This window comes from Stegodyphus dumicola, chromosome 7 (genome assembly GCF_044657685.1).
Source record: "Stegodyphus dumicola isolate Sdum_Otavi_A_Nest chromosome 7, ASM4465768v1".
NCBI classification, from domain to species: Eukaryota; Metazoa; Arthropoda; class Arachnida; order Araneae; family Eresidae; genus Stegodyphus; species Stegodyphus dumicola.
The window spans coordinates 76,406,031-76,426,086 of NC_140774.1; the positions used below are offsets into that span (position 1 = coordinate 76,406,031).

Sequence of the window (20,056 nt, forward strand, 5' to 3'; positions counted from 1 at the left end):
GCTACTACAAAAATGCCAATACGCTGAAAGCACTAGTCGGCATCTCTCCTTCTGGAGCAGTCACCTTTATTTCAGATTTGTGGTGTGGTGCAATATCAGATAAAGCTCTCTTTTTAAAAAGTCAGTTACTTGATTTGCTCGAGGAAGGAGATTTAGTATTAGCTGATAAAGGATTTACAATTAATTCAGAATTATCTAAGAAAGGGTGTCATTTAAAAATACCGCACTTTTTGAAAGGAAACATTCAGTTCACTCTTGAACAAAGAAGTGAAAATAAAGCTATTTCCAATAAAAGAGTGCATATTGAACGGGCAATAGGAAGAATAAAAATATTCCGCTATTTTGAGGGAGCTATTCCATATAATAGCCTACATAATTTAAATGAGGTGTTTTTTATTGTTGCATTTTTAACGAATTTTAATAAACCTCTGATAAATGTTTTACCATTAAAAAAAAAAAAAAAAAATAGTTAGATGGTTAATGTATTCCCAAATATGTGTACATATATTTTACTTCATACCATTTGTTAACGGAAATATTTTTTGTTTTATAAATCTGTGTACTTTTTAAAATCTTATATAAAATGATTAATTTTAAAAAGTAGTTTCATATTCTTTTGTTATATAATGAAAAAATTAACATAGATCATCAGTCATTTGAAGATAAAAATGTATTATCATTATTCTACCATTGTATTTAGTTTTATTATCGCCGCTCTATGAGAAATGTAAATTTCGATATGCATGTATAGAACAAGGAAAATAATTGTATAATATAAATAATAAATCAGAGGTGCAATATAAAAATTAACACAAATAAACACATCATCAGAACTCCTTCCATATTAGCAACATAACTTTGATAAAGCAAATTCCAGTGAAATTTCAACCAGTAATACATTTATATGGCTAATCTTTGGAATATGGTAACAAGTAGTTTGGCGACATTTTGGTAAGGTGATAAAGGTTACTAGCTAGGACTTTAGCACTGTACATGGATAAAGTCAAGAGTGTGCGCAATGCCATTTTTGTGTAATTCTGGGATGTTTTTTTAAGTGAAAATAGGTCGACATGTATATGGATACCGTCTATGTCGAATTCTTAAAAACGCCGCAAGCAGTTTGCGATTCTGCACTTTCTCCCAATTTTGCACCTAATCTTCGTCATGATTAAGCATTTTTGTTCCATAAAAGTTCTAGTATAAGCATAATTCGGCTAACAGATTGTTGGAAAAAATGTTGAGTAAAAAAAAAAAAAAAAAAACATGCCTTTACTTCATGAAAACAAAATGGCGTCCAAAACAAAACTAGCAGGTTGCTGTAGTGGGGTTGGTTGCCAAATTTTTGCCAAGTTACCATAATCCAAAGATTATTTATTGATTTGTTTTATTGCTATGTATATACTGTATATACTCGCATATAAGTGACAAATTTTAAGAAAAAAATCAAAGTTCATAGTAGGGGCCGACTTATACACAGAACCTAAAAATATATCCAGCGGCATTGCCGCCGATTGATGGCACGTCAGAGAAATTGATTATTAAATATATCGTTCATGCAGTAATTTTTTTTTAATTTATGTTTTTTTTTTTTTTTTTTTTTTTTTTTAATTCAACATCTGATGTTGCAGACCAATTCAATCTGATGATGGCGCAGTCTATCCAAGTGAGGCTTATTATCTGCTAAAATGGAAATAAAAAAAAATTCACTAAATCGTGAATTAAATTTTATTGTGAACATTGGAATGTTGTTTTTATTAGTGGCAATGGCATTGCTCAACAAGTTTGTTTTCCCAAAAATGTTTCTCAAATGTAGGAGAGTGAACTTATACAGGGTGTGTATAATATATATACACTGATATATGTATAAATGGGGCAAATTGGCAGGGCTTTTGTTTGTATTCAAGTTATTCATGTAAAAAAGTTTTCAGTGTGATTATAGCCAAACAGTGGGAATTAACAGACTCTAAGCATGCAATGGTAGTTGGAGCTAGATGCATGGGACATTCCATTTTGGAAATTAGGGAATTCAACATAGAGAGGTAAAAAGAACGTGCCGGGAATACGTAAGTTCAGGTATAACCTCCCATCATGGACACAGTGGCCAATCACCTGCACTTAATGACTGAAACAACACTGCATGAAATAACTGCAGAAATCAATGTGGGATGTATAATAGACATGTCTGGTAGGAAATTTGGTTTTAATGGGCTATGGCAGCAGAAGACCAAGCAGAGTCTTCTATGTCAGTGGCAAGTAGCAAACTATGTATGTGCGATGGCAATAGTAAAAAGTATGGTCATTACTTACACTTTCTCGGTACAAAGTCCGAAATCCGGACCTTAAAGCCACGAACATTTTTTTTTGGGGGGGGTATACTTTACGCATACGCATTTGATTTTTCCTTCCGTAATAAAACGTGGAGATTTTCACTTAAAAATTCCGATTGTTAATTTCACTTAGGCACTAAAAAAATACCTCATGGAAAAACAATCATGTAAGCATAAATTTGTGAGATTAATAATTTGGATCCTTAGTTGAGTATCTGCTTAGCATACATCTCAAATCAAACATTCACCTGTTTTATATCACCAACAGCGATCTGGCGAGTCATTATTCATTATATTTTGCTTTCATCACCGCATGTTTATCAATACATGGCAGCTTCAGTAATAACTCATGCAGTGATGTCTAAACTTTTCATATATATTAGTAATTGAATAACAAGAGTATGGCAACCTTTTATGCTAACATTATGCTTGGTGATGATTATAGATTTTTAAATGCTTTAAGAAATGTTGACAAAGAAAAATTTAACAAAAATTTCTTTTCATATGCTAAAAATAGATTTTGTTAATGAAACTCTTAGGCCAAAGGATTACATTTAGTGCTATATTAATTAAGAATAACTGATATGTTACTCACCATAAACACAGAAGCGGCAGCAGAATTTAGGGAAGACAAAATTTTTGGAATTTGGAGAAGCACCAAGTGGCAAAATTAAGGGATGAGAAGTTTTTTATGATTTAGGGAAAGCACCTGGGATCTAAAGTTTAGGCACGGCAATTTATTTTGAATTGAAGGTCGGTATATAAAATAATTTAAATTGTGGTAAAATTTTGCATGAACTATAACTTATGGACCCTAAAGACATAAAATTGAGACTTAAAATTAATCTAGAGCGAAACCCTAAATTTGAGACCCGGTATATATTTTATACCGGCGCCCCTCTAAGACATTTTTTTTTCAGGTAGGTACCAACTGTTAATTTTTGATTTTCAAATTAATTTTGCATACTTTTGATGTGCATTTGTAGAGATGGGTGCTTGAGTATAGTTATGCAAGTCTAAAGACAAAAACTTTAAAAATTTCGGTAGAAATTTAAAATTTTAAAAATAAAATTTATGTTTTTATGCACTTTGATGATGCCACCCGGCTGAACATACTTATGTAAAATATGGGTAAAAAGCTTTTGAACTTGATTTAAATTCAATATTATTATTTTATAAAAAGAAATTAGTAAATATGACACTGCATGCATAAATCATATCATGCAGTAACTGAACTAGTATAATATTGCAAGGAGATATAACAGCCAAAAAATTTAAAAAATTAAACACTAGGACTCAGATAAGAAAGTATGTTGCATTTTTGAAGTCATATTTTATGCTTTAGATAATATGTAAAAAAACCATGGTTCATGTTATGATATGAAGAATCGCCCCCCCCCCCCCACACACACACTTTAGATTATCGAGGACCGTAAGCAAAGAATCTCTAAGGAGAAGAAGTAAAGGTTCCCCGGGGCAAATGTGGCTCCGTCAGACTGAAGAGACACATTATGTACATCCCTGAAGTTTACTTTAAAGGGGTAAACCATTCCAAAGCTATCCATCCTCCGTACCTCACTGCGCATGTGCGAAATAACATCAGGAGGCAACAAAGCAGCACCAAAGAATGCAGCATGCCGTCGGCCATGTTAGCAATCTTTTACCACGTTGTTCGAAAACGTTCTTTGTTGTTGTAGTCAGAGGTACTTGGTTTTAGCTATGTGAAATTCTTTTAAAGACTTTTTAAATGTAATGCTGTAAGTGAAATGGTTTTGGCTATTGGGTGAAAACTTTGCTCTTGGTTTTTACAACGGTCATTCCAAATAATTGTCTAAACGTTTTCATGGTAATTTGTTTTTAAAGTTGTTGTCGGATAATTATAATGTATTTCAATGTTTTCAATTTATTTAGGGGTGCCTTTAATTGTCTTTAAATATTTTTTTTCTGTTTCAGTTAGTTATTGCAAATTTTGCTTTTAAAATTTCACTGGAAAATTTTCACTATGGATCCATAAAAATTTATTACGTTTTGTACGGCATGTGTTTTCCCCCCTTTTTAAGTTTACAGAAGAAAAGAATTAAGAAATTTATTTCATTTAAATTTTGTCTTCGTACGGCTCGCTGTTTAAATTGAAAGTAAAAATTGGACAGGATTTCTATAATTCGCCCCAAAATTCCAACTAACATCCTTTTGCTCATAAAACTCCAGAAATGTATGAAAATAAAACATTTTGAGTTATTTCAAAGTAAAAAATTTACTATCTCCTCGAACTGCGCTGTTTAAATTTGACCCTGCGCTGGTGCTTCACTGCATAGCCGTGGCTCTTCGGTACAACGGCGCAGAGGCGAAACAGGTTTACATTGCGTCTATGGAAGCTTTCATTCTTCTTCTTAGAGATTCTTTGCCGTAAGGGCCCCTTTTTTATTTTTTGTAAATATAGGTTGTAATATATCTTTTTGTTCAGGAAGAAACGCCGTTAAACAACTTTATTATTTTATACACCTGAAAGCTCTTATTTCGATTGGCCTCCTAGGGGCTCCTTTTGAACTTTTGGATAAATTCTAGTTTGCATCTAAAACAGGCCTTAGAAATATTTTCCCTCATTTCACAAACTGTGAAATTTATTTCAAAAACGATCGAACCCTAAATTTCTCTTGGGTTCCCTAGTCTTTCATCTGAAATTAACAAAGACGATCAGAATAAAAGCATGCTTTCAAATCAGCAGTTTTGTGATTACACTAAGAGATGGGCCTTCAGTACACTTCCATTTCCCTATTTTTAAGTGAGCTTTGTGTGATCTTATCACACCACACAAAGGGAAGAAGGCTTGACTCTGGAATGACAAATCAGTTGTCAATCACCTCCTTTCATTTTCATTGGATTCTAGGATTTTGGAAAACAGGAAGCAAAGGACCAGTTACTCCGTGTAGTGGAATTCATTCATGAAGGCTTTCGTAAGCGAGAGAAAACTGGAATTGTCTATCTGGACGTTGCCAAAGCCTTTGACAGGACTTGGCATGACGGGATTATTTACAAGTTCATGCGGCTTGGTTTTTCGGCTCATCTCATTAAAATTATTAACTCGTACTTGACCGGACGCAGTTACCGCGTGCGAGTTAACCACGAATTCTCCTCTCCCCGCCCAATCTATGCTGGGGTAGCTCAAGGTAGCCTCCTTGGCCCTTCAATCTTTAACCTTTATGTGTATGATATTCCTAAGGCCCCAAATATCGATCTTGCGTTATACGCAGACGATACAGCCATCATTTCACAACACTCCAACACCCTCCAGGTAATCTCCCAATTGCAGAGTTACCTTTCGACCTTAGAACTCTGGCTCGGTCTGTATAAAATCAAAATTAATGTCGCAAAATGTGCTGTCACTATGTTCATCCGAAGAAATATCCCAAGTTTACCTAATTTAATGCTCTTCGGTGAACCCATTCCCTGGGTCTCCTCTTACAAATATCTAGGTGTTTTACTAGAATCAAAATTAACTTGGCAGCCTCACATTCGCAAAATCGACAGCTGTCAAAACGGCCCTACGCCCTCTTTTAGCTAGTAATAGCGACCTGTCAACTGATAACAAAATCTTGCTCTACAAATCAATGATTAGGCCGGTTCTTACATATGCGTGTCTCGTCTGGGGCCCATCTACACTGACTAACAGGAAACATGTCCAAATTTTTCAATCTAAAATGCTTCGGCAAATTTTAAAAGCTCAGTGGTTCGTACGGAACGAAGAGATTCATAATGACCTCAAAATTATGCCCATTAATCGCTATATACAGCGACTTTCGGAAAAATTTTCCAAAAATATTCAACGTGTTGCAAATCCTGTGCTTCATATGCTACCCGTATACGATCCTGCTGTTGCTTCTTCCCGGAAAAGACCCAGAGCGGTTCTTAACAGGAAATATTCAGCTCTTCCATTTAAACGGGCTAGATATGAGCACACTGATAGCCACGTGAATAACTACCTCTCGTTCTTTACCCTCCGCCTCTAAAGTTCTTTAATGCACACGGCATTAACTCGAGGAACCTCCTTTAACGTTTCTTTAATAAGAAACATCACAGTCAAATAGGACTGATTTATAATATTTTAACTTATCAATTGAATCAACTGTAAAAGATTTTAAATTATAGCTTCTTTCTTCCTTTAAAAAGGAACTTTCTTAGGCGCTTAACAGCGTCCTTTTTGGCCTTTAAATACCGCATAGAATAGCGGTCAAAAACGGAACTTCTCCCTCCCAGCCAAGGAGGTTAGAATTCTAACCTCCTTGCTCCCAGCTGATCACTGGCAGAACTACTTTTTCGACCTGTAAACAGGTTCCCCCCTCCCCCACCCCTGAAGAATGCGCATCGGAAAATCTCCCCTGCGTGCTCTTCACCTCTGACGTATGCAAAACATGATTATCAAGGTTCAAGGAAACTTCACCTTTTATTTTTCTAGTCTAAATTTTATGGCTGCCCCTATCTAAATTATTCTGGCCCTTTTTCGGCGCAAAATTAACACCTTCTGAATTTTTTGCCTTTTTTTGACTCAGTGTGAAGGCACTTATTCCAAGTCATTCGGCTTATCAAAATTTTACCCTATTTGACAATCCCCTCTTTTTGATGATTTAATTTCCTTTGAAGATGTGGAGGTAAAGGCGTAATTGCCTATGAACTCCGTAACTTGCACTTCCTTGATCCTTGAGGAAGCAAAGGGTGTCTTTTGGGAATTAACATGCCACATTTAACGCCTACAATTGTGTAAAATTTTGACCCCAGATGGCAGTTTCGAAATCGATGGCGGGGGAAGGGTGAAGTTAAAATTTTAGCTAAATAGAGATGAATGACACTCGCGCAGAGTAAAAAAGGAATAAAAAGAAACAAATATACTTGTATTCAGTCCTAGTGCAGGGTCAGTAAACTTCTCATCCTTTCACGAGCATAATACTGAATCCTAAACAACTTGTAAATTAATTATAAACAAATTGTTACATCATAAACTATTATAATGTAAAGAAATGTTGTCATCTCTCACAGTAGAAAAGGAGAAGCCTGGTGCTTTCATCTATTGGAAAGGTACCCTCAGTAGGAGCTCCGGTATATATTATATACCGGTATTAAAAACATATACATAATCTTCTTTTAATTATCAGTTTTGATCGAAATGCAGTAAATATAAAAGGTTCAGCATGTGTACGTCATATATTGACAGATTTTGAATTTTTTCTTTCCCTCCAATAGAATTTATCAATCTTCAAACATGATACCTTGGAACGAGGTATATTCAACTTTTCAAAAAGTTCATTTTACATGGTGATTTGATTGAATGACTAGTAAAAAACTACAAATGAATTTACAATATTTTATATTCAAAAGGATGATTAGTGACAGATCTTTTATTAAATCTCTTTGAGTTATGTCCCTTCACGAAAAGAAATAAACAATTTAGGACATGATGACTGAAATGTTTTTAGTACTGAGAACACTGATTGTCAAGCATTATACTCTCACTTTTTATATAATTATATTCACATAACAGTGTTCAACACAGAGATAAATTTATTTTACTTAAAGCCGTGCTAACAATACAAGTTCTTATCTTGCAGTTATCCATGTTGAATAAATGGTACTGAATATAAATCTCTCTTTTTATAGCATTAAGAACATTAAAAATTTTAATCTATTTACTTACTTACAATATTGAAGAAAGTAATATATCTGATGTAGTAAACTTCATCATTCCTGCCAAGCTGTTTAAAAAAATCTGAGAACTGTAAACTAAACAGTATGTAAGGAATTTAAGCTACAAATCTGATTATTGATATTTTATAATAAGTCATTTATTTCTCAAATCTCTTTATTCATTAATCCAATTATATTCCTATTTTTATTTATTTTTTACATCATACAATAAATTTATTTCTTCCAAACTAGCATTTCATCTTTTTTAATATTCTCAGCCTTAATTATTACATCAAGATTTACTAAATCCAGAGTCTCATTACTTTACGCTCATTTCGTGATCCATATTCAATGATTTTACTTTTCTTTTTCCTCGTGTATCTAATTTTAGAGAATATTTTCCTTTATGGTCCAGGCCCCTAGTTTGCTTTTTACCATAAAATAAACACATATGAAATTAAATTCAAGGAAATCTTATAGAATTATTTGAAATTCATTCCTTTATTTGGAAACAGTATTTTATCTAGAATTATTTACACTCATGTCCATAAATTAAGGATAATGCAAAATCAGGCAAAGGAACAGTTAGAAGCAAGACAAATTTGACTTATTTGTAAAGCTTATTTATTAAACAAAAGGTAAAGACCAAAAAAAGTTGCTATATGTTTGATATTATTAAAAAAATTAGCGATTTTCCCTCCCTGGAGCAAATTACAAAAGAAACCTATTTACAAAAAACCAATATTACATGGTTGGTATGATTGTTAATACATTGTATGTCTCCCAGACAATGCAATACAGTCCGTACAACGCCTAGGAATGCTGAGTATAAAATTATCGATCTGATCTTGGGGAATATTAGACCACTCAAAAAGCAATGCTCTCTGAAGTTCCGGTAGACATGTAGGAGGAGATTGAAAGACTGCAACTCGTCAGCCAAGCATGTCCCACACGTGCTCTACTGGATTCAAGTCCGGTGAGAATGCTGGCCAGTCCATACGGGTGATATCCTCCGATTGAAGGCATTCGCTTACGATGTTTGCATGGTGAGGACAGGCGTTGTCATCCATAAACACAAATTGTGCGCTCATGGCGCCCCGAAACAAACGTACATGTTGTTCCAGAATGACATACTGATAGATTTGGCTTGTTATGGTTCCAATTTGAACGTCCAGGTCAGTTCTGGAACCCAGAATAATTCCACCCCAAACAAGCACTCCTGCACCACCGTAACGGTGTCGTTCAATGATGTTTTCTTGGTGGTAATGGGTAACTGGAGCTCTCCATATGAAAGTCCGACAAGAATCAGACTGCAAGCTAAACCTGGACTCTTCGGAAAACATCACACAAGCTCACTGTTCACTGTTGTGGTGTCCACAATGCATGCTCTCTACTCCATGCTAACCGCAGGCGACAGTGAGTTGCAGTAAGTAGAACGCATCTGACAGGTCTACGAGCATATAGACCAATCTGCCCTAAGCGTCTGTACACGGTCTGCCTTGAAATTGTTGTACCAGTGGCTGAAGAGAGCTGATGAGACAGGCCTGAGGCTGTGCTCCGGCTGTTTCTTTTGGCAGTAACTGCCAAATACCAGTCCTCATTCGGCGTCGTAACTCTGGGGCGACCTGTGCTGTAACGTCTACTCACATTACCATCATCTCGGAATCGTTGCCAAAGCCTGGAGATGACACTCTGGGCAATTCCAAGTTCGTCTGATACTTCCAGTGGGGTACGCCCCCATTCCAGACGGCCGATAATTCTACCACGTAAAAAATCATCCAAATGCGTCCTTTGTGTCATAACTATTTGGTTATTGCACTGAAATGCTTATAAAGCGCCTGCGAACAATTTTACTTCTTTACCTGTATTCCTTATATATAACTCTCTTACACTCTCGTCATTGTGATGTACCATCGGTGTCCTCCGATTACTTCCTGAAATTTGCATATGATTCTTGAAGATGTGTGTAGTGATTGTACAGGTGATATATTTATTTTAGAGTTCGTTTTCCGTGTGACTTCGAATTATCCTTAATTTATGGACATGAGTGTATTTAGGCTTTCCAAGATGTCTTAAAATAAATATGTTGCAATCTGAAAACTTTAGATTAGAATTTTACAATTTGAAGAGTTTGTAAAATTAAGTCCACTTGAAGAGCGGCGGACTTAATTTCAATAAATAAAATTAATGAGAAGTTGCCTACTGCTCTTGGTATACAAATTTCAAATTAACAGCTAAAGCCATTTTAAGCTGAGGTTACGAGGGGCTTATTAGTTTAGCTAAGATTACAACAGTTCAAAGAATTGGGAACCATTTACATGTAATCATTACATGTGTTAAGTAAAAAGACTTACTTTAACAATGACAAAACATCATTTATTTATAAGACTGTAGATTTATGAAGTGTTGCAGTTTCACATACTGCTTAACATGAAAGATAAACATACACAGTTTTCAATCTGTTGTAGCTGAATACTGACACCAGTGGAGGTGTAGCTTATCAGTAGGTACTCTTTCCAGACAAGATAGAGAACAAAAGAACTTGTATTTAAAATAAGCTCTTCAAACTAACAAAACCAAACAGCAGAAAGGAAAAAAATTCTGTGAAATTTTTTCATCTTACACATTATCATATATCATTACTTACTTATTTTAAATATATGTCATATTATGGATTTGTAGTTGGGGGCAGGCCTGTGGAGTCAGGCAGATTTTGGGGTAAAAGGAGTCGGAGCTGGAGTCGCTAAAAACAGGTCGACTTAGACTCCAGTTTTCGTTGGACAGTTTGAATTTGAAATGAAATTAAAATGAATTGAAAAAAATTAATGACAAATGAGTCATAATTTTCATTTATGGATTGTACACATTAATAAATAGTTATTTTCCATTTTATTGACCTATTAATAAATAAATATAAGGGAGGAGGATGGATGTGATATTTGCCATTAGTGATTAAACTGATTCATTTAGTTACAAATCTCACTGATAAATTTAAGTAAGCAGCAATAGCAGCAAGAACTCCTAAAATTGATGCCATTCTTAGGAAGCAAGCAGGAAAAAAGGAGCAATTATTGATCAAGCAATGCGATAAGGAAATACATATTTGATGATAAAGACATGTTTAGAATTAAGAACTTTTTTAGGAGATGTAGATAACCCCAATGTTTCACTAACAGAAAGACTGTGGAAGATCTTGCAGAATTGGAAACTCTTCTTTCTATACTGTATATAGCCACAAAAAAGCAGCAATCTGAAGAATTGACAGGAGGTGAGAATGGGATGTTCTTTTTGAAATGGAGGGTTTACTGCAGAAGGAATCATTTCTTCAATGAAGAAAAGAAAAACTAGTATGCTAGACAATGAGATCTTGCTGGGTTCAATATATGGAGATCCGAAACACCAAATTTTCTTGGATGACAAACAAATTAAAAAGAAAAAGAAAGTCATCTATGAACTTTGATTAAGAATGAAATTATTCTCAGAGCAACTGAAGAATTCGATTTAGGACAGTCAAACTGCAGACATTGCAATTGAGTCCCTATCATCCTTTTCCATTGATGAATTAGATTTTGAGAAATATTTTTGGATAATATTGAAAAGGCTAAGGCAAAGTGAATGAAAATAAAAAACAAGAGCCTTTAGATATAAAAATGAAAAAATACAAACAAGATTTCTAGAGTCTTTAAAGAAATAGAGAAATATGATTGCGCTTTCAAGACACCTCTTTTAGAACTTATAAAAAATCTATCCTGAAAAGTTAAAAGAAGTACCCTTAACAGTAGCTCTTCCTCCTACTCAAGATAGAGAACAAAAGAACTTGTATGGAAAGACTCTTCTCATCTTTGAAGTTTATCAAATCGGATCTATGGCCCTCCAACAAAGAAAATCTTGCCGAAGCTATACTGTTTCTTAAAAATAACTAATGCCAGATTTTCCATTTCATAATAAATGCTTATTAATATAAATAATTTGCTATGCCACCAATTTTTTTGTCTGTAGCATCTATTACTTCTTTTATATTAAAAAAATAAGCTGTAACCCATGCATATAATGTTTTATACGAGGGAGTTGGAGTCGATCATTTTCCCCATCGACTCCACAGCCCTGGTTGGGGGTGACTGGTACAAAACACAGTCACTAATCTCTATCAGAGTGAAATTTAGTATAAAATATCATCCACTAGTTAAGAACTTTGCAGCAGATTGCACAAATGTTAAAGTTTTTAGCATAGAAATTGATTTTTATATTCATCTGTTATTTTATTATATCTGTTATTCATCTGTTATTATATTCATCTGTTACATTTAGGAAAACTGTAGTAACTAAGGCCACCTATTATAAATTTATAAAATAACATGCTAAGTAAAAACAATGTCAAATTTCAATTTCATATGTTATATTTTCAAATGTTTAAAGTACCTGAAAATTTACTCTCCTCTTTAGTAAAATTAGATCACATTTGATGAATGAATTGCATTTTATTATGTTGGATGTAACTGTATTCAAATTAATGATTTTACATATGAAGTATAACTATGCCTCAAAATTTCTGAAATCAAAGGCTGAATTGGCAGCATTTTGTGTACACTAACAAAATTCTTTGTTTTCACATTAAAACATCACACAATGAATATAAAAATCATTTTATTATATATTAAATACACAAAGGCACATTTTTTCAGCATGAAATGATGATTGTAATACATTTGTCATGTTTGTACAAAATTACAGTTTTCATGTAGTGGAAAATTTTTACTACATATTTTTATGCTTTATTGTATCAAAAATCAAACAAACATAACTGATATAAAATATCATTTGTTTCGTAACTCATAATTTCCTTAGATTACACAACTGAGAAGCTTTCCTGTAAAAGCTTTTTGATTTTTTATAACATTTATACATATATATTTACAGATTCAGGGCATTTCAATTACTTAGGGTAACGTTCCACTATCATTCCATGACCCTGAAAAAAGAAGACAAAAACAATATAATATCAGTAGCATACTAGCAATAGTATTGTTGGTATCACAATAAAAACCATGAATCTGCAAAAAATCACTTCGAACATGCTTGTTTCACATAAACCTCTTTCTCTCTCTCTTTTTTAGTCCAAAGGGGCTTTATCCCTGAAGGACTATTGTTTTCGTTTTGCAATGGTTCACTATAAATGTCCGTTTCACTTTTCAAACTGTTGCCATCAAATGTTAGAATCCTGTATTATATTTGAAGATATTAAACAATGAAAAATCTGCATAAATGTATGTATATTTCTCACATTGTGATAAAACAAGAGTACCTAGAGCCATCATGTAATCCTATTTTGAATGATGTAATCCTATTGCGAATATGGGCATCTGGAAGCCTAAATTTGAAATTTGTTTTATTATCGATTTCATATTTTGTAAAACTTTAACGAATTTTTGAATAACCAAACTCAAGGATTTCAAAGCGAGCAATGGCAACATTGTACAGAAAAAAACATTTTTATCTCCAGCACATGAGACTGTGTATCAGAAATTCTAACGATATGCTCACTTTAAAATTATTTTGCGATATTGCTCTTGAATCGAATTTTATGGTTTAAGTGCGAAGAACGATAGATTTAATAAATAAAGGTAACAGACAAAATGTAAAAAAAAAAAAAAAAAAAACCCGCCCCTTTGGACGTAATTTAAAATCTGAAACCTTTCAGATTTTTTTTTTTTAGACAGAGACAAAAATTAAGCTATGATTTCTATATTACAGTTCTAATTTATTTATACCAAAGAACAATAATTTTCTCTTTTAATATTATTGGAAACTCTACAAAACCATATACACCTTTCAATAAGGGACACTTATCGGACCAGATGTCTTGTCCTTTATTAAGAAATAAATATTTGCCTAATTCAAAGGAACAGGACTGACAGAATTGTCCTTTACAGGAAATACTATATATATTTGGTCGTGCACACTTATCTGACAACCACTTAGCTACCTAGACATTTAGGCAACATGGACACTTAGCTGAAAGGACAGCTAACTGACATTTAGTTGACATAGACATATAGATGACAGGACACTTAGCCAACATGGACATCTAGCTGACAGGGCATTTAGCTCACATAGATATTTTGCAAATAAGACATTTAGTCAACAACACATTTAGCTGAAAACACATATACACTCTGTCACAAAATGTACCCAGAAGAAATCGAGACACAATCACCAAATTCAGCAGGAATGTAGTCTGGTAAGAGATATGCAAATAATTTAAATTTCGATGCCAATGAGACAAGGGCAAGTGCGCTATGTGCAGGAGTTTGATTTATAAAATCAAGTAAAAATTAAGTACTTCTGCAGTTCTGAAGCCCTACAGAAAGCATAAAAAGTGAACAGAAAAACAAAAAATAATAAATAATAAAATATCGGACCTCATCTTATTTGGGGGTCCAGATAGAATTATATTTTCATGAAATTATAATTCTCAAAAACTAAGAAGTGTAGGAGTCAGGGATCCTGCTAAATTTACGCTCTGAATATACAGTACAACATATTACATCAAAGCATGTTAGAATCTTTGAACACACTACTGGAAAAAAAAAAAAAAAAAAAAGTTAAATTACTGAGGTGCCACTAATTACAGCTGAAAATGTTTATATAAAACATCATCAAATATTTTGATAACCATTCAGAAATTTAAAATATTTCGAATCAAAAGTAAGAAACAGAACATAATATTTACCAATCAAGCATGGCCATGTGAAACAAATTTTGTTTCAAAAAGGAAACCTTAGAGAAAATTTAGCTAATTTAAAATTAAATAATAATAATAATAATACATAAATAATAAGAAACTGTAGTCATCTTAACTGAAGTAGGGGGAAAAAGGGTGGAAGGCTGGATATTAAGTAACACTGGTATGGAAGGATTACAGTTAAAAAAGAAGACATTTTAATAAAATTAATTAGGTTAGAATTAGTGAAGCACCCAGATTCAATAAACAGTATTTGCTTTTGCACTAAAATGCACTTAGAACACATAACACAGTTTTAACACATCCTTGAAAAATGAAAAACTGTTTACATTTTTGATATTCTTACTTTTAAGTAATGACACAAGTTTAAAAATTTTACTGCTCCATAGCAAACCAAGCAATTTTATTTTTCCTAATGTGACTTATAACAAAAACTCAATCTAGATTTTGAAGTCTTAATAAATGTCTTTCATCATAATAAGTTAGCATTACCTTAAATGCCAAAAGGGACAAAGAACAATGTGAAAGAGAAAAATCACATAAAATCATTCAGACATTACTCAGAATTACAAAACTAACCAGTCTACAGGATTTAAACTTGTGTGTGGGGATCCTGTCCGATTTTGAGTCCTTCGCAATAAATAAAAAATCTAATGTGTACACCAAATGACTTCCTTGTACAGAATATTATAATTATACACATTTTTTCTTGCATTTCATTTTAACTTATTGGATTGAATTAAATCTACTTCGCCGATAGCACATAAACCACAATAGAATAAATGCACTCTTTAAAATCCACTATATTTGCTAAACTTTAAAATTCACTATATATATTTTGCTGATTTAACCTAACACCAGAGTGTCACTCTGGTGTTAGGTTAACTTAACAGCTTTACATCTCTCATTCATTTTATAACTCATAATGCACAAAATTTATATCATCTGAAGAATTATCTAATCGTTGCCACATGTTCTATTCAAACAATATAATAAATCTAAAACAATGTATAAAAGAAATTAAACAAACAAAAAACAGTTTTTCACAGATGAATCAGTATTTATAATTCAGTTAATTCAGTTCTCACTTTGTGACAAGGCAAAAATACAAAAAAAAAAAAAAAAAAAAAAAAAAAAAACCCTCAAAATATATATATTAAAAATTACGAAGTAAATCTTAAATACTATTTTCTCAAATAAATTCCAGAATGGATTAAGCATGATTTAATTCACTATACTAAAAGAAGGTGTTATCTTTGTTGTTGCAAAACTTAGTTTCTCTAGGTTGGCAACAAATCCAGTTTTCTGCGAAGTTTCAAATGTCAACAAATGTGGCCGCTATGGTAAAAATAATTAGGCACAGCCGCACTTAAACAACTTTTAAATTTGATAATTCTACAAATATTGCATGCCGATTTACTAAAGGCATAAGAACAAAATAATTCAATCATTTTTAAAGCAAAAAATGCACAATTTACAAACATATAAGAATAAAGAAACAGATCACCGAGTCGAGTAAAAGAGTGGATATATATACACTGCTCAACATTGAAAATGCAACACCAAGAAGGAGTGGTCAGGAATTTATGCAAATTTTGATGCACGTCACCGAGTTATGCGAATGATGTGAAATGCGCAGCTCTCCGACACACATGAATTAAGATATAAAGGAAGAAAGTGCAGAATGGGCAATATTCGTGTCGTTATTTCTGCCAGACGAATTATCAAAGAAAGTTGATTTTTGTCCCGGAGGATATGTGTAATAGGAGAGAATGCCAGGCCGCCATCAACGAAGGCACTTCCAGCAGACAGACGATTTTACGAGGAGTATGGTGATCGGACTGAGAAGGGCAGGTTGGTCCTTACGTCAAATCGCAGCTGATACCCACATGGATGTGAGCACGGTGAATCGGCTATGGCGAACATGGTTGGAACAAGGAAATGTGGGAAGAAGGAGGGGTGCAGGTGCAGCCAGAGTGACGTCAGCACGCATGGATCGACGCATCCGTCGACAAGCTGTGGCGGTCCCACAAGTCACTTGTACCATGATTCTGCAACAGGTGCAAGATACCCTGGATGTTCCCGTGTCGGCCAGAACCATTTCCCGTCGATTGGTTGAACGTGGCCTGCACTCACGCTGTCCGTTAAGAAGACTGCCATTGACCTCACAGCATAGACGCCAATGTTAAGAATGGTGCCGGACTGGAGCGATGTGGATGGCGAAACATCGTGTTCTCAGACGAGTAACGCTTCTGTTTATCCAGCGACAGTCGCCGCATACGTGTGTGGCATCGACGTGGAGACAGATCTAATCCGGCAGTAACTGTGGACACCCCACCGGGCAACAACGTGGCATAATGGTTTGGGGCACTATTGCCTACGATTCCAGGTCACCTCTAGTTCGTATTCAGGGCACTATGACGTCCCAACGATATTTGAATAATGTACTGCAGCCGGTGGCAATCCACTACCTACAGGGGCTGTCTAATGCAATTTTTCAGCAGGATAACGCCCACCCACCCAGTGCTCGCATCTGCCAACATGGCCTGCAAGGTATACAGATGCTTCCCTGGCCATCGTACTCTCCTGACCTGTCACCAATCGAACATGTGCGAGATGTGATTGGACGCCGTTTGCAGATTCTGCCTCATTCAGAAGACGAACTGTGGCAAGTGGTTGAAAGGGAATGGAGAGTCATCCCTCAGGACATCATCCACACTCTTATTGACTCTATGCCTAGACATGTTTCTTCGTGCATCGCTATTCACGGTGGTCCTACATCCTACTGAGCCGATGCTGTTCTCGCTCTGTATTCTGACTATCATTTTGAAATAAAGATCACTTATTGCTGCTTGCTGTCTCTGTCTTTTTTCCAAATTTCATCACTTTCTGACCAGTCCTTTTCGGTGTTGCATTTTCAATGTCGAGCAGTGTACATATATATATATATATATATATTTTGGCGCGGCTGACTGCAACCAAAATAGGATGTGCATTCTACATGTTATAGCAGTCCCATATATATAAAATTTCGACATCCTGAGGCTACTCACTTTTGAGTTACTTGTGAGATACGTACATATGGACGTACGCAGACGCCACAAAAAATTCTCTCCAGAATTCATTTTAAATCAGTTTTATAATTTTTTGGGAGGAAAAGAGTTCTTTATTCTGCCCTTACATACAGATATCAAGCAAAAACATTGTTAAATTGCATTCGATATAGGTCAAAATGGATATTTTCGTTGAAATATGATACTCGAAATTTTTTTGATTAAAATACTTCCTTTTTACTTTGTGCAAGGAAGTAAAAATAGTCGAAAAAATGACACAAATAAATGACTAAAGATAACTTAATATCAATAAAAAGATTTCATAGTGTTAAAATACAAGATATTTTTACATTCAATAATATTACTAGATAAAAAAGTATAGAATTACCAGAATTTGATTAAAAATGGCTTTTCTTCAAACAGCAGCTGATAACAATTTAATATGGTCAGCATATAATGAACATTAAATTCAAACTAAAATTTAAAAAAATCTGATGACAAAACCACAAGATTTTTTTGCATGCCTATTAAATTATACACATTTTTCGCTGCATTTCATTTAAACATATTTCTTTGAAGTAGTCTAACTTAATCAACTGTTCCCTCAAGGCAAGCTGAAAATGACATAAAAACTGCAAATTTTGAAATTAAATATCCCGGTCAATTTTTGTCACATGAGAGTCAAACTTCTTGCATTTTGATTTCTTTATGATAAGTATAAAACTTTCCCAAATATAAATACAGCAACCACCCAAATATAAATACAGCAACCAGGAGACTGCACTAAACAATTTTGCTATTTGTGCAAAATTGATTTTTAACAATAATTTGAAATTGCTAAAACATAAATATTTTTGTCATTTAAAACACTTCTGTAACTGGAAGTATATCCCTACGACCAACAATTGCGAAAATAAAAACCAGATAAGAGGGAAGGGTACAGATGCCATGCCCCCCTCAAATGATATTTCTGTTGAAAGCTGAAACCCAAAATTTTTCACGATTACAATACTTCCTTTACAACGAAGTAAAAATGCACACATTTAAATTTAACTGATGATGTTATGGATAACAATCATGATAAAACTAAATGGAAGAAAAAAGCAAGATGCACTGAAATTTGAATAACATATTAATCCAATTTTTTTTTTTATGTGTGAAAAGTTTCATCAAAATAACTTCATATGTTAGAGGATTTGTTAAAATAAATTGGCTTAAAAAGAGAGAGAAGCAGAGATATCAATAATGATCACAATTCATAAATTTTTTGCTTTAAGTTCCATAATCTTAAATTTTAAAACTGTCTTTTTTAAGCAAAGGATGGCATACATTACAATGACATCAACCTAACTTATTTACAGATGTTGCACAAAACAGGTTTCTAAATTATCAAATGCAAATTTTTTATATTATGCTTTGATTTCAAAATAACTTACTAATCCTCCTGCAGCACAAGCAGCTACAAGTGCATACTGACCACCTTCTTTTATTAAACGATTTGCTGCTGTTGTCACAAGTCTAACTCCAGTAGCACCGAAAGGATGACCAATTGATAAAGAGCCACCCCAAGTATTGAATTTTTCAATGGATGGTACACCAACCTAAGCAGAATATTAAAATTTTAGATTATTAAAATAATGTGTAAATATTATTGTTAATTTTAAATTATGTTTTGATAAACACTTTTTTGATGACTAATTTTATTTTTTCATTACTTTTTGAAAAAGTGCATTCATAAAGAAAAAATTTCATTAGGGATTTTTATTCTTATTATTAAAATGACATTTTTACGCATTTAGAGTCTGAAAATTTGTACCCACAAAAATCATAACAGGATAAGAACATGTTTTTTTTTTTTTAATTACCAAAATCTTTTGTTAATTTTAAAGGCTGTCATTTCCGATATGTTATAGAGTTTTGGCCAAAACACTAATGATAATTCCACTTTCCTTTTATAGGTGTTTATTATTTTGATGCATATCAAACAGACAATTTTATAATGACACTACTTGCTTTCTTAAAATAGACTTAATCACTTTTAGTTTTAAAACAGAATTTTTTTTAGCAATAATTTAAGAAAAGATTCTTATCATATTTGTTTAAAGTAAAAACATCTTGATTTACTCCATTTTTTTCTTTCATTTTATTTCCTTATATTTAAATAATAATTACATTTTAGATCTAAAACACAGACTGCTCCATTTCAACATATTTGACCATAAATAAGCCCAGTTAATACAAAAAATGCCAAAAAGATA

The 20,056-nt window shown here is 33.5% G+C and overlaps 1 protein-coding gene across 2 annotated transcripts in view; it reads right to left on the minus strand.

The window, feature by feature from the left end:
* Positions 1 to 12,630: 12,630 nt before the first annotated feature.
* Positions 12,631 to 20,056, minus strand: part of Mtpbeta (mitochondrial trifunctional protein beta subunit) — a 50,902-nt gene continuing 43,476 nt past the window's right edge. Inside the window, exons 14-15 of one of the 2 annotated variants that reach the window (XM_035366670.2) lie at positions 19,235 to 19,399; positions 12,631 to 12,972 (exon numbers count right to left, since the gene is read on the minus strand). In XM_035366670.2, the coding sequence (XP_035222561.1) occupies positions 12,937 to 12,972; positions 19,235 to 19,399 (201 nt within the window). In that variant the 3' untranslated portion in view covers positions 12,631 to 12,936. Of the gene's footprint in view, positions 12,973 to 19,234; positions 19,402 to 20,056 lie in introns of those variants that run through there. The other variant, XM_035366671.2, reaches the window with a different exon arrangement.